We start from the raw sequence: 23,280 nt of genomic DNA, 5'->3' as shown, positions 1-23,280 counted from the left end.
ATATGATGGAAACGATATTGAGTTGGACAATGATAAGTACTTCTACTATGCTACAGGAACAGCCACGACCACCCACTTAGCCACGACCTTAGCTATCACACTTCCCAATGCAGGTTGATTCAAAACACCTCCAGCCATACCTGCGTCCAACCATGCGATCATGACTTTCCTACTCGTATATAACATGAATGCCCATGTCCATGCTCTCCCCCACCATCCTCTCACTTTTCGACCCGTCACACGTCGGAATAAAACTTCTAGGGAGCAGGCGAAACCGGACAGAACGAAATAATTGAAAATCGGTATGGGAGGTGGGACGGGGTAAGAGGACAATTCACCGATGACATGCATTGAACCGGAACCGGCAAAGATGGTGATGACTGATATAGGGAGGAATAGGGGGGAAGATTGAGGTAAGTTGAGGAATCGTAAGAGGAGTGAAGAAAGAAGGGTAAAGTGATGCTATTCATTAGACATCAACTTTTATCGTCTTCGTGGAGTATCACAGGGACTCTTCAGGATATTACTTGGGTTGAAAAGGAGCTCACTCTGAACAACTATAACATCAACAATGAGAACGCATTGATAGAGACGGAGAATGACTAACCTGATGCCACCTCTTCCCCCAAAGATCCAACACACTATCCGCTTTCCAAGGAGAATCAAACAAGTCCACTTCCCAGCTTTCTGTTTCCCACATGCCTGAACCCACAGCCAACGCGGCGAGGAAGTGATATCCCTGTGATAACCCCAGATAGACAGCTAATCCCACACTGAGCTCCATGGACAATTCCACCAACCAAACAGGTGAGTTGAACGAGAAAGGGGTGTACGGGAATACTTGGAATTTGTGTTCGTGTGAGAATTTGTAAAGGGCATTGGGGCATCCGTGAGGGTCGGCAATACTATTGCTCCCGTAGACTTGTAAGAGAGTGAGGAGGAAATCATTAATGGTGTATTGAAACAAGGCGAGACGTGCATGTCGCCATACCGCTTGAGAACGGGTGAGACGATGAGCTGGACGAGTGGGTAGATAACGAGGATGAGAATGAGTCTTCCCGGCGGTTTGATGTTCCGCCACATCATCAGAGCGCTCACTTTTGATGCTTCTCGACTGATTGTCCTCTGCGTTTTGAAGAGATGCATGTGCCAAAGGTTTCTTGTGATTGGATCCACTGACTAGACTTTCCAACGGGTTTGAAGGTTGAAAAGTATTCGAAGGCGAAAAGTTGTCCAAACCCATACGACTCAAATCGATGACTCTGGAATTTACGCACAGGTCAATAGCTGCCAGAATCCTAGATCTTCCCAAGGGTAGTCGAGGATCGTAAATGGGATTTGGGTAAAATGAAAACTCGATGTATTTCGCGGCCAGATGAAGAACACCGACCGTGATACCTTGATTGAAAGCGCTGAGTGTGATGTCTAAGGTAAGGATAGTTCGAGTCAATTGAATTCACGTTGCAAAGAGCAGATACGGACAGAAATACCGTGACTTGATGTGTTTAATAGCTGTGGATTTGCATTATAAATTAATTTGACAAGAACTCACCGACAAACCGATAGTCACACCAAGCCTTCACTATCAATCCCAACCCCAACGCACCCAAAGCTAATCTCCACCTCCGAGTGTTTTCAAACTGTAACAAATACGCCTGAACTCCTAATGGTATCAAAGGTATAACGTAAAGACAAGGCCAGTTGGTAAATGTCAAGTTTTTAGCATGTGAGAGATTATATTCGTGAATGAAATTGAAAGGTCCGAAGGGTTTATCAGGTGAAGAGAGGTATTCGAGCATTTCCACCTTGACGTCGAGTAATGTCTCGGCGGCAGCTGATGACCTAGGTGCTCTTCTGACAAGCTTGGACTTGGTGCGGGACAGTACGAAGGAGAAGAGTTAGAAGAGAGGACGATAGAAGACATGGGTGATTGCGGATACATAAAAGATGATCGAACATGAACCGACGAGGCCGACACGAGGGCAGAGGGGGGATCGGAATCGGCTCGGATCCGATGGTGAAAGTGGCAGTGAAGTGTGGCACTATCTTCATGCTTGTCTGCCATGCTGCCATGCTGCTAGGCTGCTCCTGATGTTGCGAGAAAAGAGACTATCACAATGGACTCGGTCCAATCGTTAGTCATCCTTCTACTGAAAGCTAAGAAAGTCTCTTCCACTATACTGACTCATAATCAGAGGGTGTCTCACTTTCACACTCAGGTCTCAGGCTGATTAGGAAGGAAGGAAGGACCTTGTCATACCCTTATTCAAGGACGCGACGCGACAACGCACGGATCATCACCGTCGTCAACTTAAAACTTTGCTCAAACATCTTCATCACCAAGTGACGGTAGAGGATAATCATTCACTTTCTGACAACTCTCTGTATCTCTTTTCCCATCTGTTACCAGGGCTGATCAGCGACAAAACTGCAGGGACTATAGGAAGAAGGAAAAGTTCAAGGTCTAGAAACAGGGACAGGTTGAGAATTCGAAAATGAGATTATTCCAATGTGCCGTCATGGGTTCTGGAGGTGTTGGAAAGTCAGCTTTGACGGGTGAGTTGATTACCTTTTGATCAAGATAATACTTGGAGTCTTGTGAGATGTTGTGTCATATGATTATGAACTGATAAAAAGTGAGATTTATAAATTCTAGTTATTTGGAATGGTATGATCCTACTAGTGAGTTGATTTTATTTCTCAGTTCTCACCCACCTTATCATGTTGCTTCTCTGTTACATTAGCCCGGCTTCCTTTATGAATGTCTTACTCACACCACACCATCTACTTTGGATGGTCAGTAAGAGAGGGAAGGGAAGGGGTGGAAGGAGAGGGAAGGGGAAAGACAGAACAGTGAATTGAGATAAAAGGAAAGCAGAGATTAGAAAAAGAGAATATGCTAACTTTCAGTTGAAGATTCATGTAAGCCACATCTTATGTATTCAGTACCACCAAAAATAACACAGAAGATAGAAAACAATTCACAGTAGATGGACAAGCTTGTTTATTGGAGATACTCGACACGGCGGGGATAGAACAATATCTCACTTTGAATGATTTATTCATAAGAGAATCACAAGGTTTCGTATTAGTTTTTTCGTTAGTCCCTCTTCTTGTTCTCCCTTACATCCCACTTAGAAACCTTGCCCTCTTTCCTTCTTCCTTCATCCCCATCTTCTTCCTCAACTTCCTACCTCACCTTCTTCCACCTTTTCCCCTCTTGGACTCCTTCACCCTCCTTCCTATCTTCACCTACTTCGTCTTCGTTGAAACGTCGCGCTCACGTTCCCTTCTCGGTTATATCATTCCAGCAACTTTGCTGACGACAAGATTAACACAAAGAGATACATTCAGAGAAATCGTCAAATTGAGAGATACGATCTATTCCATTAAATCGACATTTGACATACCCATAGTGATCGTAGGAAGTGAGTTTTTCTTCCCAAAATCAATTCATCCACCAAACCCCGTTGTATCGCTTTACATCAGTACTTTATGCCCAGGGTTGACTTGTAATTGACTATGTTGCAGATAAATCTGATTTGGGGGATGAAAGAGAAGTAGAAACTTCCGAAGGAGAGAAATTAGCTGAACGTTGGGGTGTTAAATATTTCGAAACTTCCGCCGTGAGTCGTTTCTGCTTCCCTCCAGGTCTTTATCCATAATTGCCTCTCAACATTGTATACCTTCATTCCGATAAGATATTGGATTGCCAAGGATGAGAGGTCTCAATCTTAAATAGTCGGGGTGATGTGTGATGCAAGAGAGAGAGAGAGAGGAGTTATAATTGATATAGCAGAGAACGGACACAAATGTTTGGTTAGTGTTCGAAGAGATAGTTAGGAAAATAAGATCATCAGATCATTATAAACGTCCTAAACGTCGAATGAAAGGACCGAAATGTGTTATCATGTGATTGTTTTTCTTTCTCTTTTTTCAGATCTGACTTGTTCTACAAGTTTCCTGTAATGCTTTTACTCTCCTTTCCATCTTTGAACTTGTGTCCCTCTTCGAAGATTCCTGAAAAGCGTTGAATGGAGTACTTGTGTTTAATCTATTGTACAGTACGATTATCCGTAGAATGTGTGATGTAGCAATGTAATGTTCTGATATTGTCGTCGAGTCTCGACCGAATCGTTGGTAGGGTGCAAGGCCAACAAGAAGTAGTAAGAGAGAGAAGAGGAGGAAGAGGAGGAAGAGGAGGAAGAGGAGGAAGAGGAGGAAGAGGAGGAAGAGGAGGAAGAGGAGGAAGAGGAGGAAGAGGAGGAAGAGGAGGAAGAGGAGGAAGAGGAGGAAGAGGAGGAAGAGGAGTGAAGAGGAGCGAAGAGGAGCAATAAGTCGGGAAAGATATATGTAGTTCTGTAATGTGCAATGCATCTTTCTAATTCTCAAACAAAAGTCGAATCACAATCTTTTCCTCTCCCATATCACCATCTAAACACACCAGAACTACCTTAAATCATCTTCTTCAACCCGTCAATCTTTTCTCTCCCTTCATTCATCTTCTCATCTACCACTTTCCTCTTCTCAATCATCCCATCACTTACAAATGTCTTATTGACAGGAGTAAAACATAAAGTAGAAATCAATTTCAAAACTTCATCTATGACAATCACCGGTATAGAAAAAGACAAAACGGCCATCCATTCAGTCCATCCTAAAGGGGTGATCTGGAATAAAGTAGAGAAAAACGGTACGTAAAGTATCATGAAATGTAATCCCATACTTAGGATTATACTAGCTACCAAGTATGGATTTGTCCATATTGGTAACACTAACAAAGATTCGTTTTCTGATAAAGAATTACAAGCGTTGAACATTTCGATGACTACGAGGATTGATAGTGACATTGTTGTTGCTTGTTTTGAAGGGAGGGATGAGAATATTGAACAATCTATTCCTGTTGATGGGGAACATTGATGGAAATGAGTCTGAGATCAACTTGGGATTCCTATTTTGCCTCACATGAGTTATATGGTTTGGATCGGAAAGTATTAAGAAGAGGTGAAAGTCGATAGGAATATCTTGGGATACGAGCAAATGGCTCGGATACAAAGTGGGTGTTCCTACTTGTACGTAAATGTGTGGGTGGAGAAAAGCGAGAGATTCCACTTAAAGGATGTTCATGATGTGTAAGTGGAGGGGAGGGAGGAAGGGGGGGAAAGAGGGAAGGGGGAAGGGAGGAATAAAAATTGATGAGAGGTGAAATCGACAAACTCACCAATTGATACCAACTTATTTTCGGTCCATCTTCATAAAACATAAACCACCAAGCATATCCAGCAACAGTTGCTATACCAACATAAATCCCAATAACCATATACCTGAAAAACAACCAACCCCCAACTAATCTCTCCCTAGCATCCCTCGGTGGAGTCTTCATGATTTGATGATCAGGTGGATTGAAACCTAAAGCAGTCGCTGGCAATCCATCCGTTATCAAATTCACCCATAAAAGTTGAACAGGTATGAGAGCTTCTGGCATACCTAATAAAACCGTTAAAAATATAGAAACGACTTCTCCTATATTTGAAGAAATTAAATATCTTATAAATTGTTTGGTATTGTTATAAATCGCCCTTCCTTCTTCTACTGCTTTTTCGATAGTGGCGAAATTATCATTGGCAAGTACCATGTCCGCAGCTAATTTCGCGACGTCTGTTCCTGATCCCATTGCTATTCCGATATCTGCTTTTTTCAACGCGGGAGCATCATTAACTCCATCTCCAGTCATAGCAACAACCAATCCTAAAGATTGCAATAAATCTACCAGTTGAGATTTATGATTTGGTTCTGTCCGACTGAATAAACTGGCAGTTTGAACAGCTATCAATTTCTCTTCATGTGATAGAGCATCGAGTTCTCTTCCAGTGTAAGATTTCCCTGTGAGATCTTCATTTGGAGTGAAGATACCAATCTCGCGACATATAGTTTCAGCGGTGTTTTTGTTATCTCCAGTAATGACTATAGTTCGTATACCGGCTGTACGACATTTCGAAATGGCTTCTTTCACTTCTGGTCTTGGTGGATCGAGCATTCCTACTAAACCCACAAAGATTAAATCTTTTTCGAATTTGACGTAATCTTCCGAACTGTCGGTTTTGTAATGTGACACTTCACCGTCTTGTTCGTCCACATAAGCCAGAGCCAAAGTTCGAAGTCCTCTTTGACCATATTGTAATTGCGCTTCGGCAAGCTTGCTTCGAAGAGCGGGACGAAGAGGTTGCACTCCAGTAGGTAAGAGTACGCGAGAGCATCGGTCGATGACCGATTCAGGAGCACCTTTGACGAGGAGTGAAACACGACCGGTTCGAGTGTCGGAGGTGAGAACAGACATGGATTTGCGGTCTCGAGTGAATTCGAATGTCAACAGTCTTCGGATCTTAGAGTCGTAATAATCGTTCACTGCAGTCGCTCTACCTTGTGGTGGAAGGGAAGAGAGGGTGGAGTTGAAGGCATCAGAATCCGACCCCAATTTCTCTACCAGCACCTTCAATGCAGCTTCTGTAGGTTCTCCAACGTTGGCGTACGATTCCGTTTCAGTGTTGAAAGCGACTTTGGCATCATTACAAACGGCGCAGATCTCGATCATTCGATCAACAGGAGTGGTACGGACAGTCGACTTTTCGGCATGTTGACCGTCCAACGTCGTGACTTCCCCATGTGGAGAGAAAGTCGTTCCTTTCACCATATATTCCGCTAGGTCCGACTTGTCTGAGATGGTGAGGAATCTAGCGACCGACATTTGGTTGGTGGTCAAAGTGCCGGTTTTGTCGGAACAAATGACGTTGGTACAACCGAGTGTCTCGACTGAAGGGAGGTTCCTGACGATAGCTCCTCGTTTAGCCATCTTTTTCGTTCCCAGTGCTAAACAAGCAGTGATCACCGCAGCGAGTCCCTCGGGGATAGCAGCGACCGCCAGAGCTACAGCTATTTTGAGGTAGTATATAGCACCTTTGAGCCATCCATGATGACTTGGATCGGAGAAATGTCGTATGTTGACGAGCCAGACCAAGACACAGATTACCGAGATGACGATAGCCAATTGTTCACCAAAATCATCGAGTTTTTTCTTCAACGGCGTCTTTTCTTCCTCTTCGTCTTTGGCCGAGATGGAAGAGTGTATGGCACCCAGAGCCGTACGAGAGCCAGTCAAAACTACGACTGCACGTGCAGCCCCGTTGACGACGGTGGTTCCGGAGAACAGCATATTGAGCATGTCTTGTTTCACAGCAGATGTGTCGGAGATGGCTCGTTCTGTTTTAGGTACCGACATGGATTCTCCAGTGAGCATAGCTTGATCCAGTCGGAAGGAAGACGAGGAGAAAGACAGAATTCGACAGTCTGCAGGTATACGATCGCCAACATGAATGGAGATGATATCACCTGGCACCAAAGCGGAAGCGGGGACACGGCTCATTTGTCCATTACGAAGGACAACCGCTTCGTCGGGAGAATATTCTCGCAATGCCTTTAGGGTCAGCCAGTAGTATGAGGCGAGATGACGATACGTACGTCGATAGCCTTCTCTGCATTGGTTTCTTGTACTACTCCTACCGTAGCGTTGGCCACCAGGATCAACAGGATGACCAAAGGTTCCACAAAAGCTGTCAACCATGATCCGCCAGGTTCGGAGGAATCTTCGAATATGGCCAAGACGAAAGAGACTACAGCTGAACCGAGAAGAATAAGGACGAGTTGATCTTTGAACTGGGCTAGGATGAGTGTGAAGAGTGAGGTGGGTGCTGTCTCGGGTAGAGCTAAGCTTCAGTATGACATTCTTCTCCTTGAGCAGCGTTGAAGGCTAAGTGAATTATGGGGAGGGGAAAGTGGAAGCTCACTGTTCTCTCCATACAATTGTCTATTCCGTTCTACTTGCTCGTCTGATAAACCCTTCTCCGCTGAAGTCCCATAGTAAGCCAATGCATCCTCCGGGGTATATGTCCAAGCGTCGTCTAGCATCTTGATCGGGTGGATGGAAGGGTGGACTAGAGGATAGCCAACAAGAGAGACGGTCTATCTCGTTCAATGGAGCAGGCGGGAAGAGGAGATCTGCTGTCACTGAATGGACCGCCTGCGAGAAAATGAAGAGGCGGCTTGTGAGGTGAGTAGAAGAACGGCAAAGTGAAAAATGTGGAAGAAAAGCGACCTCGAGGGAGTGACACGTCGACAACTTTTTTGGCTCGCCACGTGGCAGTCATCCCTCCACTTCGTCCCTCCGCAGAGGTGAGACTCGACCATCACAAGTGACTTGGCATTAGTTACCCTTCCCTCTTCCTTCTCCTGTGCAGTATGTCGGTGCTATATCACTGTTCACATCTCTCACTCCCACGTCCTCCTCTTTCTTCTTCTCATCCATCTTCCAACGCCTCTTTCTCTCCTCTCACCTCGCTGTACTTTTGCGAAGAATGTGACGCGGTACGATGTGATCAGTGCGTCGCCGTAGAGGTCGCTTCGTATTACTGCCCAGGGTGTCATTTCGATGTTCCTTCTGCCAACGTGAGAGGTGACAAGAACCGGTCAGCTATCTAATCTACTTCTACTACCATCTACCCTTGATAACACTTCAATATGTGTCTTCTCTGCGTCCCATACCCTACATTGAACGTGCAAAACTGATCGACAGATGCGCTCGCTCGTGTTTCTCCTGTCCGCAATGCAGCACCATGCTCATTGTTCAAGGTACCGAAGCTCCTCTAGACCCTTCTTCTTCTACGGGACCGATTGCCACTTCACCCTACTTCCTCATTTGCCCGTGTTGTAAGTGGTCAAGTAAAGAAGTGGGATGGGAATTTGAGAAACCCTCCGGTCTGTCATGTATGTGACTTGTCCCTCGTTGTAAATCCTACCTAACACATTCCCCTGGAAATAAATCAAGATATGTGACTTGTTGTATGAGTCCCATGAGATCTCGCCCTTGATGTGTATCAAGCTGACTGTATCAGTGCAAGCGCAAAAATTGAGTACACAAACAGAAAATGTACAAAATGAATTCGACGCTCTCAAAGACCATCTTGAAGGATACATCACCAGCACCGCTCCTGTCCCTGCCAAAACACCCGTTCGACAACCTAGTCGACACATCAGTCACCTGACTCAAATGGCCGCCAAGGCATTACATCGAGACATTCCGGGACTCGCAGCTGCCACCGCTAAACGGCGAGTTCCAGGCGGTTCGGAACCCTCGACCGATCGAGCGGGCTGGGATGATTTAGGGGAATACACCTCAAAAGGGACTTGGGAAGATGCCAACCTTCACCATATTCACGAACTGGAACGGTTAAGCAACTTCTCTGAAGCCGGTCCTGGGGGTCTCGCAAATTTAGAGAGACGCTGGAGTCATAGTTGGCAAATGGGGACAGCTGCCGTGGACCAATTACCTGAGAGATTGGAACTCTTAACCAAACTCACTAAACGATGTCCTGAACCTAATTGCCGTCATTTGCTGATACAACCCGACACGAAGAGCACGCGTATGAAGATCAAAATGGTCGCGATGAATTACTTGCCCAGGGTGGAAGTTGGTAGACGTAGACGAAGGCCAGTAGCGGGACAAGGTGTAGCGAGGACTGTGGAGGAGGTGGAAAGGAGGAGAAGGGAGAGAAGACGAATAAAAGGGTTTGGGAGGGAAGAAGAGGAAGAAATGGGTTTACCTTTGAGTCCTGGTGAAACGGTAAGTCTCCCGGTGACTGATGATTGAATAAACTGATGGGATAGTACTTTTTTCAGATGGCATTCACAAACCCACTCTATGATCCTATTCAGATCAGATTGACACAACCACAAAAAGTCTCAGAATTGACACATCAAGTTCACATCCTTACTCCACATTTCACCGTGTCCGCATTAAAAGATGCATGGTCATATGAAGACGAGGAAGAGGAAGAGGATCCTACCTTCGGTCTGGAAACTTCCACCATGGATGGCGGTAGTGAAGAATCTCGGGATCCCAGTCTGAGCAAACGATCGAGGTTGAGCGTGCTCGGAAGCGGAAGTATGAGGGACAAGCGAAAAGCGGAGAGTGGGGTGGAGAAGAGGGGCAATGTCAGCAGAGTGCCGATAGAGCTTGAGATCATGCCAGGAGCGAAGGGTCCTATCGTCGTGAGTGATTACTCTTGCAAACTTGAAGAGATGGGTGTCTGATGGACAGTCCGATTTCGAGGTGAGGTTCACCTATCGGGCTGATGAGGCGGAAGAGACGAAGGAGAATAAAGTCAAGGAGGAGTATAAGACTTTTACATATTGGACTCGGGTCGATTTTGGAATGGCCGAGGAAAGTGAGAGGATCTACGAGTCTCAAGAGGACGTGATGATGGAGGAGGATTAGGAACCAAGTACAGGCTATCGTCGGTGGTATACTTCTGGTGGTCGTATGTGGATGCACCATACACCATGTGATGGTATATTCAAGTAGTTCCCCTGCGCGGCGCTTGGACCTTGCTCCGTCCTCGACCAACTTTACCGTCCAATCTTTCTTCGTGTCGGTCACATTGACATACTGTACCTCTCTTCTGCTGCACATACACAGGCAGTCAGGTCAAAGGATCCTCACAATGACTGCTCCTATCAACGTCCTCGGTCGTCCCACCGTCGGAGGGCATTTGACAGTCGGTGATCCATCCATGGCTCGTTCTCCAAGTGGTCAGCCCTTCCTTCCATTCTGATGACTTCCCTTCAACCTTTTGACCCTTTTCCTACTCTATCCCCTCAATCTAACTCGCTATGAACCATATTTCGATCAGATCGTTAATGTTCAGCCATATCGACGACTTCTACCGCCTCTCAAAATCGACCCATCCTCTTACGTCGACCTTCTTCCGTTCCAGGATTAGACTATTACTTTTCACCTGAAGCAGGCAACGGTCCTTCCTCATCATCATCATCTCTCACTTCCTCTGCCTCTCGATCTAAATCACACATGTCACTCAAAGATCTATACGCTCAAGCTTCTTCCCCTACTTCTCCCACTTCCCTCGTCGAACCATTGCCAAGACCACGACCACCTCTAACGTCAAATGGAAGTGGATCTTATCCCGGTCCATCTAATCGACTCATACATGTAGTCGGTTTTCCTTCTCCAGCGACAGAGATTCCCAGCCCGTTATCAGCTACATCAGAATCTAGCAAATATTCTACGGATTTGAAATCTGAAATGATGGATTTTATCGGTTCGACTCAAAGTACGAATGGTCAACGTTCTGTGGATTATCGTAAAGAAGTAGAAACCTTTGGAAGTGGTGAGAAATTATGGTTGTTAGATCAAAGTAGTGATTATGGAGATTTAGAAAGTCATCCTAGTGTTTCAAGTATAATGTCTAGTGCGACATATACTGCTGTTCCTATGGAATACGACGTAGGACAAGATTCTTTACTCAAAACACCTTTAGCACCAGTTTTCAATCCTCAGAATCACGCTATTGCTAAGGATTACCCTTCTGGAAATGGGAATGATTATCACGATCGATCTGAAGATGCAACACAAATTACACCCACTCGTGCAACTCATGCGAGAAGAACTTCGACCACCCCAACTACAAATTATGCTGGCAGACTGGCTTTTGTCGCTCCGCCCGATGTGTCTAAACGCTCCATAAATGCTTTGGAGAGGGAAGTTCAGAAATCGGAACATCCGGAAAAGATGAGGGTGGAAGTGACAGGAAGAGATGAAATACCAATGAGTGCACCTCCTTGGCAAGGTGAATTCCCATATGATATAAGAGAAGAGGATAATGTCAAAGGAAAATATAGAGCGACTTTGGCTGCTTTACCAAGTTCTTCATCTAGTAGTTTGGTGGAAACAGTTTGGAAATATGAAGGACCTTCGTCTAATGGTACGACTGTTGAAAGTCCCACTACGAGAAGTAGAGAAGGGAGTAAAAGTAGTTTGGGTGATAATAAAAGTCCAGATATACCTACTCGAAGTACACTCCGACCTCAGTAAGCTGTCCCTTATACATGGAATGATAGCTGACTTGGAGAAATCATCCCAGTCCTAATCCTGTTCCAACTGGTATCCCTAAAAAAGTTTCACAACAAATACCAACGATAATCAACACTGCTTCATCTCCAGTTTCTTCCCCTTCACGCACCGTAGATGGTCCTCAACGACCTTCCCGATCACCTGATAGATTAGCTTCTCCACCACTTCGATCAAGTCAAACATTAGAAGATCTCACTGAAATGTTGGGTGGTGCTATAGACGCAATTGGTCTTGTCAATTCCCGTGATACACCGCCACCTACTATACTACCACCTTTGAAAGATAAACCTTCGTTATCCAATACATCTTCAAATTCTCTGGCACCTCCAATAGCCACAGGAAAAGCTTCAGCTTCTTCAACACCTAGAAGAGAAGTTCAGACTTTCTCGTCAGACTTAGCTTGGAGATCTATATTTCCCTCAGGACTGAGATTAGGATCAGATATAAAATCTCTCCCACCTTGGGTACCTCTGGATGATTCAATCGCCGAATTTCAAAGAACTCGTCCTTGGCCAAGAGCCATGATGTTTTCGTTCATCAAATGTTTACCTGATGCTGGTGAACGAGCGCTCATGTATGCCAGAGGTACCAATGAGTTGAATATGGCTGATTCGGGATTGGAAGCTTGGTGTAGGGCAACCTGTGAGTTTTACCTTGTTATGAGTGATCGTAAAGCATCTCATCAATCTGACATGCCCCCTGCTCCCTCCCCCCTCGTGTTAGTTCATATGACCCTTTTACGCAGTTTTTGAGAATTGTGAACCCTTCTTTGTGGAACAAGACGAGGAATAGAAGATTCGATATGATACTGTACATGACAGTTGCAATTATATGATGATTGATATCCAGTATCACAAGCACATCATCACGATCCTATTCGAAAACCTTCAAAAGTTTCCACACATTCATCACTCGGTATTCGATCCATATCCACTGGTAATCCCTCACTTTTATCTCCTGAACAAGATTATTCTCATTCTCATCCTCGTCAAATCTCCTCTGGATCTGAATTCCCAATGAGAGCAGATGCCACAACAGCTCGTGAAATATCAGCACGTTTAATAGATCCTGATGATCATCCAACTTCTCTACCTGCAAATTTACCATATCCACAATTACAACATCAATATCAATCATCACTCAAATCTTCTATCTCAATGCAAAACGTGAATGCAAACTCAAGCTCAAACAATTCTCAAACTAATAATAAAAAAGGTGGTTTCTTATCTTCTATAAGAATAGGAGGAGGAAAAAAAGAATCAACTTCTTTAGGTCCACCAACAGGTAGTGTAGCTAAAAAAGATATTAGAGGATTACCAATTTCAGCTCCTAATACAAATTCCAACACCAACACCAACACTAAATCCAATTCTAAATCTGCTGATTCTCCAACGGGAGGAGTACGTATGATTGGATCTTTTTCTACTCCAATGGGACCTAGAGGACCAAGAGGTAGTTTCACACCTCCTCCAAATATGGATAAATCAATTATCAACATTTCTGGTCCAAGGGGTAGTTTAGATACTGGTTTAAGTAGGATCACAGGAGGAAGAAGAAGTGTTGATGGTGGAAGGATAGGAAAAGGTTCAATGCCAGTTAAAAATACTTTGAGTTTACCTTTGGAAAAGGAAGAAGAAGTTGGACAGATGCAAGATATTTTACCTAATGCCGATAAAGGTGTTTTGAGATTGTATTTGAGTAAATATGGTGAACAGATGATTGCTATTGGGTTAGTCATTTCGATTATCATTCTCGTCCATCCCTCTCTTACCCTTTTTCTTTCCCCGAGTAAACTTAATTCTATGAGCTAGAATAATTTCTTGACTGGTACAATGGACAAGCTGACTTTCAGTGCTTATCTCGAAGATGAGAAAAGAGGACGACTTATGAGTGCATGAGTGTATGAGTGTATGAGTGACAAAGTGACAAATTGACAAAAAGAATGAAGATACTATATCTAGTAAATGTGCAGTCCACATCCGCACGCAGGTCGTACGAAGTTTGAAAAACTATATGCATGTCACACAAAATATGATAAAACCCATAACATAATCTCATAATCTCGTTATCCCCCTCTAATAAGGGATCAAGATGAAAATTGCGCAACGAGATATTGACTGACAGAAGTCGGACTCAAAGGTGCTCCTAAATCCGTAATGATAAAATCTATCAAATCAGGGGTCGTAACGTCCACTTTTGGATTCATGGCGATCATTTCCTCTGACATCCTCAATACATTCTTCTCATCTTTCCTCTGTGTGTCGGATTTATCGAATTCATTCCTTTCGTTGGTGCTGAGATCTTCATTTGATATCGGATGACTTTGTTTGATGGGAGATACTTGCGAAAGGGGTGTATGTGGACGAACGGGTTGAGAGGTAGAAAATGAAGAAGGGAAAGAAAGAGGTGTTTGGATTTCTGCCGAAGCTAGACGAGGGATCGGCAGATCGGTTTGAGATAGAGGGTAATGACGTAGGAATTTATATGATTCGGCTAAAGCGTAAAAAGGTTTTTGCATCGATTTGGCGACAAGAGCTATTTGGTAGGTACCGACGGCGGACACGAGACCCTATGGTGTGAGTTGTGAGTTTCGTTTCAGACTTTTTGACGGTATGTCAAAGATATGATGAACAATACTCGTTGACTGACCACCTCGTTGGCCGATAGAGAGAGAGAGACAGGTCTGGATTTAAAGGTGTAACGGGGTGGGGTGGGGGGGGGGGGGGGGGCGCGAGAGAGATGTGGTAGATGTGAAGGATTATTCTGAGAGCGAAGACGGCAGATAGTTGCAAGTGTCACGGGAGAAGTAGACGGTAATGTTTGAGTGAGATAGGGAGAGCTGCTCTCAATCATATTTGAGTGATCCTGAGATACTGATTTGGTTCTTTGGAGAAGAAGAGGGAGATTTGACAAAAAATAGAGTCAAGAAAGAAGACGAATACTCACTCCACTCTCTACTACCGCTTCAGAACCCACCATGACCATATCGACCCTTTCCATGATGTAAGCCACTGCAGAATCCAAGACTACGGTGCATGGGACTCCTGCAGCAGTGAGGATCTGGTGAGTGCGTAGTCTAACGTCAATAAGCACATCAATGATCTTGATGAAGGAGTCTTACCCTGTACAAGCTGGCCGTGCTTCTGTCATTGTCAGCGATGTGACCTTGGCCACACAAACGGACAGGATTCTCATGAGTCTCATACTGTTCCGATATTCCAGCTGGTTTCGAAACGGTTGTCAGAATCACAAGATGATCAAGAGTCTATAATGATGTTATGAGAAGAGGAGCAGATGAAAGGGAAGAACATACCTGTCACATAAACTTTGAGACGTCTGTTTTGCCTGTGTGCTCTCAAAATGGTCTGAACTACGGGTCTCGAATACGAATGTGTCAAGATCTGTTCTCGTCAGTTATCCAGCCACCACTATGATCTACCAGTCTTTCTGTAATTGACGACAGCGAAAGACGATTTTGAAGTGAGGTAAAAGGAAAAGCACCCAAGCAATAAAAGAAATGATAGGAATAAGAGGAGGGAAAGAGAGAGGGGTTGCTTTAGTAGAAAAGAGAGTGAAGCACTTACCGTACAATCATCTTTGATAAACCCCACAGCCAAATTGGCAATCTTTTCCCTACATTGAGGAGCAGTTACCAAACAGAAAGATCTCCCTTGGGTGATTAAAGATCGTTTGTAAGCTGGGAATTCCTACATCCATCAGCTCCTCTTCCCATTTGAACATGAAAAAGAGGAATCACCTCTGATCCCGCGGAAAGAGCGAAGAACCTTTCCCAGAGTTGACAACCTGCTCTGACTCCCAAACTGGCTTGAGTTTCGATCAACGTTTGACGAGCATGCATGAGCTCCGTTGCAAGACCTGAAATGGTGGATGCTGACAGTAAGCACTGACTTTATGTTCTTCCTTTCATGTTGATCGTCTTTATAGGGTCAAAGACGGATCATTGTCTGACTTTTATGGAGAGATCCTCTGGAAGACAGGTTCCCAAGTTATCAAAATTGCTGTTGGAGAAGATCAAGGATGGGGAGGTTGGGCGTCGGATTAAGACTGACCAGTGGAAGTTTCCATCAATTCGACCAAAGCAAGTATAGCAGCTATGGGATGAGGGATCTATTATAAGTCAAAATGTTTGTATTTGTATACAATAAGCATACTCACTTGGTCATCTTCCAATGCTCGGTTGTACGCCTGAACAACGTCGAATCCTCTAGGTGAGGAAAGGACCGCAGAACGAGGCCGGGGGATGGAAGGGCCTGATAGGGTAGACGAAGAGATATACGGGGAGCTTGAAAGAGATGCCATATTGACGTGGTGTCTATATCTCTGTTCAGACCTCTGATATGAGGTGATTCAAATGAAAGAGGAATGTAGGAAGGAGAGGAGGAAGAGTGAAGAGAGACGATCGAGTCAGAAGATCCAACTGGGATTTTCGTTTCTTCCTCTGTTCTACCTACATTCCCTCAATCTTATCATGTCCAGAATACCTATCAATTCAATTCTGCGACCAACAAGGAACTCAATTCTACCCAAGGCATGCACATCCGCACGCTTACCCCGTTTTTGCCCTTCTACCACAGGTCCATTCCGGGCAGCGCATGGTCGATCTTTTTCTGCGGCCTGGGCCTCTTCTGAGGGAAGAGGAGTGAGAATGAAGGTTTCGTATCTTTTCGGAGGGTTAGCAGGTCTGGGAATGCTTCTTACTATCTATGGACTGTGAGTTTTCTCACATTTCACGTTACTCTCTTCTATCATACTCCATGTCTCGCATGATCGCCTATTGCCTCCCATTTACTCCACAAGTCACCCGTGACGTGGGGGGAGCGATGGTGTAGAGGTTGGTATTGTTTGGTGACTCATGGGCAGATTAGAATATTACTTTTCTCTCAGCACTTGGCCCGAGCCAGTCCGTACACCTCTCAAAGCTGCTCTGAAGGCTCGTAATCGTGGAGATATCGAGCTGGCCGAGAGATATTTCAAAAAGTATGTCATCTCCTTCTTCCTCTTTCTTACCCCGTCCATCTTTTTCCTCCTTCGTTCTCCTCAGTCCATCTCCTAACGTTCCAACCTTCTATGTAAAGGGATCATGGATATACAAAACTGCTGAATACGCAACTGAACAATCAGAGCTATCGACGCTGCCCTCTCCCTACCAACTTCATCCCTCGAACCTAACCCTTTACTCAAAATAACCGGAATCTACGTTACTCTCTCCTCGATGCTCGAATCCGACGGTCAACTCGTTAAATCCTACATCGCTCTTCGAGAAGCTTTCCTACTCTGTGGACCGAGAGCTTTAGAAGCGGATTACGCTATGGCTCCTGGACAATGGGGACCGGTAGCTTTTGAAGAACATCGACGAGCTATTGGTTTAGCTCAAAAGATTGGTCAACTGGCATTACATATCTCCACTTCTAGATTCCCACCTCCTTATCCTTCTTACGATGAGACTATAGCTACGTCTACTACTTCGGAAACACAATCAACAATAGATAGTCCTCGTGCCAAAACCCACCAAAATCCATCCGATGAGTCTACCTTGGGTGGTATTGCAAAGATGGAGGATAATGAGAAACAGAAAAGAAAGGAGACGACAGAAAAAAGTTTGAAAGGTAAAGAAAGAGAAAAAAGTTGGGACGAAGCTGCGGAACGTTATCTCGAAAAAGCTCTCACTGCAATGTTACATCTCGGTCTCACAGGTGAAGAAAAAAACAGGGTGGTAGTCGGTAGAGGTATAAACTTACCTGATCCACCTCTAGATGATGAAGATAATGGTAGAGTTGATAAAAGAGGTTTAGGTATAACTATGGAATCACTTGCAGAAGTCTACGCTAAGAAAGGAAGATATGATTTAGCTATGCAATTGATCTTACAAGCCATATCAATTCTATTACCACCTCAAAAACAAGATGTGGAGATAAAGGATCAATGTCAAGGTATGTCTACCCTTCTCATTTTTCTTCATCTCATTTTCCTAAACTTATGAGATTCTACATCAATCTTCAAACCCACATATCATTCCCGGTAGAGCTTTTCCTGTCCGCGCTCATCACAATCCATTTGATAGAATCAAGAAATGGGCTGGAATTTCAACAAAAAAAAGTGTATGTATAGGTTTATTGATCTCTCTTCTATGGAAATACTGAGAAACGCAAGAATGATCAGAAGTATTTTGGTAATTTGATATATGAAGAAGAAAATAATTTGATATATGAAGAAGACAAGATATAGAGGAAGAAAAAATTAACTTTTCAGCCGCATTACTCATGACGACACTCTCTTCTCATTTACTTCATCCACCATCTGAACAAAACCTTAAACATTCTAAATCTTGGTCTTTGGAAGCATTACGTTTGTCCGAACGAGCTTTGAAGGAAAAAGGTTTGACGATGGAGAATGCAGTTTGTACAAGGGCGAGAAGTGTGGCTATTTATGACATGGGAGTGATATCAGAGGTGAGAAATATTGAATTATTCGTAGATTTAACTCATATCACAATGCTCCATTGTATCTCTTATCTTAACAGTACTTTGTCATGTCGTGTGAAATTTGGAATGGATTTATGTTGAATTTTGAGGAATGAACCGATATGTGAAGATGTCACTGAACATGTATGGAGGATAGTCCGTCTTTGGAGAGAAATAAGAGTGGAAGGGAGGAGTGAGGAGATGATAAGGGAAGGAAAGGAGGGGAGTGAGGAGAGAGGAAAGGAAAGTTGGAAAGAGCACGGGTTTGAGAAGAAGAGTGAAAGTACAACAAGAGTTCATGGCTGATGAATAGATGCAAGGTGATTTGACAACCGCCGAAAAATATTTCGCCCAAGCAATAGATTACGCGAAGGAAGTAGGGTTTCCAGAAGCTCGTAGAGAAGCTTCAGAGGGTTTGAAACGGGTTCGGATACAGCAAGAGAAGAAAAGATAAATCATTTCCATGCATTTACAATAGATGAATGTCCAAATCTCACAAATCCCTCACATCCCTCACATCCCTCACATGTCTCATAACCATACACGAGACTTCTATATTTCTCGATACTTAATTTAACACTGGTAGTCCACACAGCAAGCAGAACAATATGTACAATACGATCCAACACGGTGTCCCACCGTACCACCGTACCACCGTACCACCGTAATGATTGACTATCTTTCAGGATGATCAAACACAGGTGTCGTCGGGACATACAGAGTGACGATACGAGTAAAGAAAAGTAACGAGACAATTCACACACGTTCCAAAAACCCAACATCAAAAGCACCCATCGTCCTTCTTGCTAAAGGATACATCCCCGTACTCTCCCTTAAAATCCTTTCCAAAACCTCACAAACACTTGTGGGATAAACCAAACTTTCCACCTGATTCATCTCCCCAAACCCAGGTAATTCTTCGTCTGACGAAGATGGAAGAATACGATACATGATTTTTGCCGCTCTCAATATCCTCGTCCCTCCCTTCACATTACTTGAAGTTGAATGTCCCTTGGGTCGTAAGTGATCACCGTTCATATCAGTACTTTTTGAATGTACGAGGGAAGTGTTACTCGATCTACGAGAAGGGGTGAAAGTCGCACGGAATGGTGAAGGACTTGGAGAGTTATTGGAGGTGGCACGACGATAAGAGATTCGGACGGATGGATTGAAAAGCCATATTTTCATCCGAGGTCCAATGGGGTCGGAGATGATGAAACGATATGATGCGTGTGCTTGAGCTAGAGCTAGCATGTCGGAGATTATATATGCTGAAAGGGGATGTTGAAGGGGACTGGGGATGTTAGCAAGTTCAGTATTTCGTCCAGCTCGAACGACTACTTTATGCTTGATCTTTAGATGGGGTGAAGACAATGTATGAGAGGAAAATATCGCCAGTTTGTGGGAATTAGGGGACGCGGCAAAGTAAGAAAAGGGAAGGAAAGGGAAAGAAAAGTAACGTACGTCACCATCGGATCAGATGAATTGACACACAGAGCCCATTTATCAAATCTCACGGTTCCTTCACCAGGTCGTCCATCTTTCTCTCGCTGTTTACCGAGTACCGCGCCGCACGTACAATTTAACGAAAACCACCCTTGTTCAGCCTTGAGATCAGCATAACATCTTCCCAGTGAAATTCAGGTCACATTGATCCCAACTGGTATTCAGAGGTATGTGCAATCTCCACACGAACAACGCTCATGAGAGGTGCCTGCCCATGATGGTTTTTCGCAACTCGGGAAAAACACAGGTGCTAGGGAGGTAGCGGGATTGGAGACACGTTCTGTATGGCGTGGGATGTAGCAGAGAAAGTAGCCTCCACCCCCCTGATCTCGGAGGAGGGAAGGAATGTTTTTCTCTGCCGGTTTAAATGTTGGACACGTGTATCGACCAAAAGACGTATCTTGCCCGCCCTTCTCGCAAACAAAAAGAAGAGAAACTTGCAAGAGTTTCTCCCCTTCTTGTCGCGAGGGTACGAGCCACCGGTGGGAGACCCGGTGCTGGCCTTCTTCTAGTCCGTGGGATGGTATTGCTTCAAGTACAGTTCGACGATATCACAGCATGACCATGATGCCAAAAAACAATTCCTGGCATGATCGACAGATAAAGGTGGTGATGTGAGAGAAACAAGATTTCAAGGATGGATAGGATATGTGTAGTCCACTTACGGATGATTTTTCCGCAGTGAGAATCTTCAAGTCCACATGATCTCTGTGCACTAACAAATAACTACCTCCAACCAATACAGTCTTCAAAGTAGGCCAAAACCCATCATTGGTCTTCTCAGCTAGCTGTGAGGTCCAACTCGGATCTTGGTGACACATCCACACATCCAGCATTTCAGCCCAATGTTCCGATGGTAAATCTTTGTATCCCTCCAACGTGATATCACTCAGATCCGCCAAGTCACATTGACACGACGCACACGCCAACGTGTGAGGTTTGAAAGACCGAAGTTCCGATCCGGACATGGGATGAGATAGAGCGCTATGAAGTGAGAATGCGCTGGGCTCAGGACGGATGGGTAGTGAGGCTAGTTTGGCTTCTAGATGAAGACTTTGAGGTATGAGGGGAACTGTTTGGTCTTGCCGTACAGCGACAGGAAGGGAGATTCGGAAAGATGATGCAGGGTCACGTTTGGAGACGATGAGAGCTTCTGTCACTCCTGTCTCTTGTGAGGAGTTTGTGATGTGGGCAAGGTTAGGGAGGGGCGGGGGAACTTGAACAACGAGGTCGGTTACGGAAGACAAATGTGGTCCGTGAAGCATGATTTGAACAATGTTGAGATTCTCTTGATGTTCTACTATATAGCTTAAGCTTGCAGAATCTGACATTAGCATTCGGTCACAACACTGCTCTGAACCACTTCGACAGTTACGGCTCGAACATATTCTCATGGACAAGGGCCCAACGTTGTAGGTGAGAAAGATTCTTAAGCTGAGCAGAAAATTAGACATTGATTCTTACCTAGAGGATTACTGATCAATCCCAAGCTTAAGCTACTACGTCGCACAATGCTCTTGAATTTTGCAAACCCATTTCTCCCCTCTTCCGAAGAATTTGACCTAGATCGACCTCCTGTCTCCCCTCCGACGCTCTTTCTCCTTTCGGAAAGCTTGGATGAACTCGGTTTGGTGAGTAGAAAATCTTTCACGGAAACTACCTCCATGGGATCCGCCTTGTCCGCGCGAGGAGTAGGAGGAAGAGATCGTTGATCTACGAGTCTTCCCGAAGAGGAATAACGTATGATATCATCTACGAGCTGTTCTCGCTGAGCTTGCATTCGCGCCTCTGGCGTCGTAGGGTAGTCTTGTGAATTGTATCGGGAAGCACTGACGCGTTCAATGATGTCATGTGTGAAAGCCTCTAACTGAGAGTCAGCTGTAGCCCATGAGGGTCGACGGAGGATAGGCTGACCCGTCGTTGGCGCAATTCCACTGATGACCCCGGGGCGTCGGCGTCTTGAGATGGGAGACGGTCTTGAGCGGCGTCGACGAGTTGCTGAATGAACTCATCTCGCTTATGGTCAGTGTTGAAGCGTTGGCAGAAGGGATAGCTAGGATTGACAAGCACTGGCAGAACTTGATCGGGAGACTGGATGGGGTGAAAGAATGAAGAGTAGACATAGCCGAGATGATTGAAGGGGAGAACTCACATTACGGGATTCCCTAGCCCGAGCTTCGGTGGCGTCCACAGAATGCCGTTCACAATCTTGTTCGACAAACCTTCCATTCTCACCGTTGTCTACGAGGTCGTCGAAAAATTTCTGTCTCTGCTGATGAGCGTGAATACGCAAATCGCTAAGACCGGACTGGAAAGAAAGTGCGATCTGGACCTGCCGCCATCAAGGAGAATCAGACCTGACATGACTGAACCATACAGGACTAAATCATACCAGAATCAGTCCTTTCAGAAGAGCCGGGCTGTATGCACCATGGTGTGATATCCAGCATCACACTCGTACCATTCATCGAGAGTTCCATTCATCGAGCCTTTTCACGAGAGAACACGGGAGCGAGAGCATGGGAGGACGGGAAGTCGGGAGGGCGAGAGGTCGGGCTGATGCGATATTTAATGGGGTCTGGAAAGAGACAAAAATAAAAACTCACTCTATCCTCTCTCCTCTCCCTCAAACCTTCTCTATCAACCCTCTGACCATCTCTACCATCTCTAACCCTCCTATGAGCATGTTCGATCATCTTCCAAATCTCTTCCAACTCTCTCCATTTATCTCTCTCCATCCTCTCCCTAGCCTTTTCTCCATTCTCAGTAATCCTCTCCGTACTTGGTCCAGCCCTCATTTCAACCCTCTGATTATCTAACTGCGGAGCTGCAGCGTACAACCTCTCAATGGCCGAAGTAACATTTTCGAGATCGTACATGAGTTTTTCATCCCTTTTATTTCCCTCCTCCCCTTTCAAACTTTCACGTCCGTTTGTCATTTTCTCATCGAAAACTCCATCTGAACCTACTCCTTGATTAACCCCATTACCGCGTTCTGAAAGGTTAGACGAGAGTGTTCTTGGGAATTGAAAAGAAGGACCCGAATCTCTTTCCCTATCGAGTGAATGATGTGAAGTCGTCGCTGCAGAATGTGATCCCTTTGGATTCTCATGATTATGAATAGTATCGATTGACATACGAGCACGATAAGAAGGAGGATCATATTCGGGTGTATAAGCAGGTGGATGGGTATCGTTATGTCCATTTATATGATCTGGTATGGGATATGAATTTGAAGTATGATCATCGAGAGTTGACAAATGAGTGATTTGAATTGGAGGGTTGATATGTTCCACTGCTTGAGGTCTTTGG

General features: G+C 44.7%; 7 protein-coding genes across 7 annotated transcripts; 3 read left to right on the top strand and 4 right to left on the bottom strand.

Annotated features, from left to right (window-relative positions):
- Positions 1-66: 66 nt before the first annotated feature.
- On the bottom strand, positions 67-1,769 carry TREMEDRAFT_15322 (uncharacterized protein; the record flags this gene model as incomplete). Its single annotated transcript, XM_007004820.1, has 5 exons — positions 67-462; positions 549-557; positions 608-1,179; positions 1,246-1,425; positions 1,553-1,769. Coding segments are annotated over 5 exons (1,374 nt in total), but the record flags the coding sequence as incomplete, so codon positions are not given.
- A 726-nt stretch (positions 1,770-2,495) lies between these two features.
- On the top strand, positions 2,496-3,916 carry TREMEDRAFT_62789 (uncharacterized protein; the record flags this gene model as incomplete). The annotated part of the gene is made up of 7 exons (XM_007005045.1): positions 2,496-2,556; positions 2,638-2,682; positions 2,911-2,922; positions 2,970-3,099; positions 3,331-3,428; positions 3,532-3,626; positions 3,800-3,916. 7 exons carry the CDS (start codon positions 2,496-2,498, stop codon positions 3,914-3,916), a joined length of 558 nt encoding a protein of 185 aa, XP_007005107.1.
- Positions 3,917-4,454: 538 nt separating this feature from the next.
- Positions 4,455-7,962, bottom strand: TREMEDRAFT_62788 (uncharacterized protein; the record flags this gene model as incomplete). The annotated part of the gene is made up of 5 exons (XM_007005044.1): positions 4,455-4,523; positions 4,548-4,931; positions 5,222-7,471; positions 7,516-7,760; positions 7,842-7,962. 5 exons carry the CDS (start codon positions 7,960-7,962, stop codon positions 4,455-4,457), a joined length of 3,069 nt encoding a protein of 1,022 aa, XP_007005106.1.
- Positions 7,963-8,276: 314 nt separating this feature from the next.
- On the top strand, positions 8,277-10,327 carry TREMEDRAFT_44282 (uncharacterized protein; the record flags this gene model as incomplete). The annotated part of the gene is made up of 5 exons (XM_007004937.1): positions 8,277-8,519; positions 8,627-8,817; positions 8,946-9,673; positions 9,718-10,101; positions 10,151-10,327. The coding sequence occupies exons 1-5, from the start codon at positions 8,293-8,295 to the stop codon at positions 10,325-10,327; spliced, it is 1,707 nt and encodes a 568-aa protein (XP_007004999.1). The 5' UTR covers positions 8,277-8,292.
- A 3,739-nt stretch (positions 10,328-14,066) lies between these two features.
- TREMEDRAFT_16009 (uncharacterized protein) lies at positions 14,067-16,228 on the bottom strand (the record flags this gene model as incomplete). The annotated part of the gene is made up of 8 exons (XM_007004822.2): positions 14,067-14,549; positions 14,927-15,056; positions 15,102-15,123; positions 15,294-15,381; positions 15,565-15,687; positions 15,738-15,871; positions 16,051-16,108; positions 16,157-16,228. Coding segments are annotated over 8 exons (1,110 nt in total), but the record flags the coding sequence as incomplete, so codon positions are not given.
- Positions 16,229-16,646: 418 nt separating this feature from the next.
- TREMEDRAFT_68940 (uncharacterized protein) lies at positions 16,647-18,916 on the top strand (the record flags this gene model as incomplete). The annotated part of the gene is made up of 5 exons (XM_007005134.1): positions 16,647-16,711; positions 16,862-16,978; positions 17,123-17,931; positions 18,251-18,450; positions 18,776-18,916. 5 exons carry the CDS (start codon positions 16,647-16,649, stop codon positions 18,914-18,916), a joined length of 1,332 nt encoding a protein of 443 aa, XP_007005196.1.
- Positions 18,917-19,218: 302 nt separating this feature from the next.
- TREMEDRAFT_62784 (uncharacterized protein) lies at positions 19,219-23,105 on the bottom strand (the record flags this gene model as incomplete). The annotated part of the gene is made up of 7 exons (XM_007005043.1): positions 19,219-19,756; positions 19,957-20,069; positions 20,634-21,265; positions 21,433-21,835; positions 21,883-21,984; positions 22,121-22,300; positions 22,575-23,105. The coding sequence occupies 7 exons, from the start codon at positions 23,103-23,105 to the stop codon at positions 19,219-19,221; spliced, it is 2,499 nt and encodes an 832-aa protein (XP_007005105.1).
- Positions 23,106-23,280: the final 175 nt, after the last annotated feature.

Source organism: Tremella mesenterica, assembly GCF_000271645.1.
Source record: "Tremella mesenterica DSM 1558 unplaced genomic scaffold TREMEscaffold_6, whole genome shotgun sequence".
NCBI lineage: Eukaryota > Fungi > Basidiomycota > Tremellomycetes > Tremellales > Tremellaceae > Tremella > Tremella mesenterica.
Note: the sequence above shows the minus strand (reverse complement) of the source record. Positions and strands in the feature narration are given on the sequence as shown.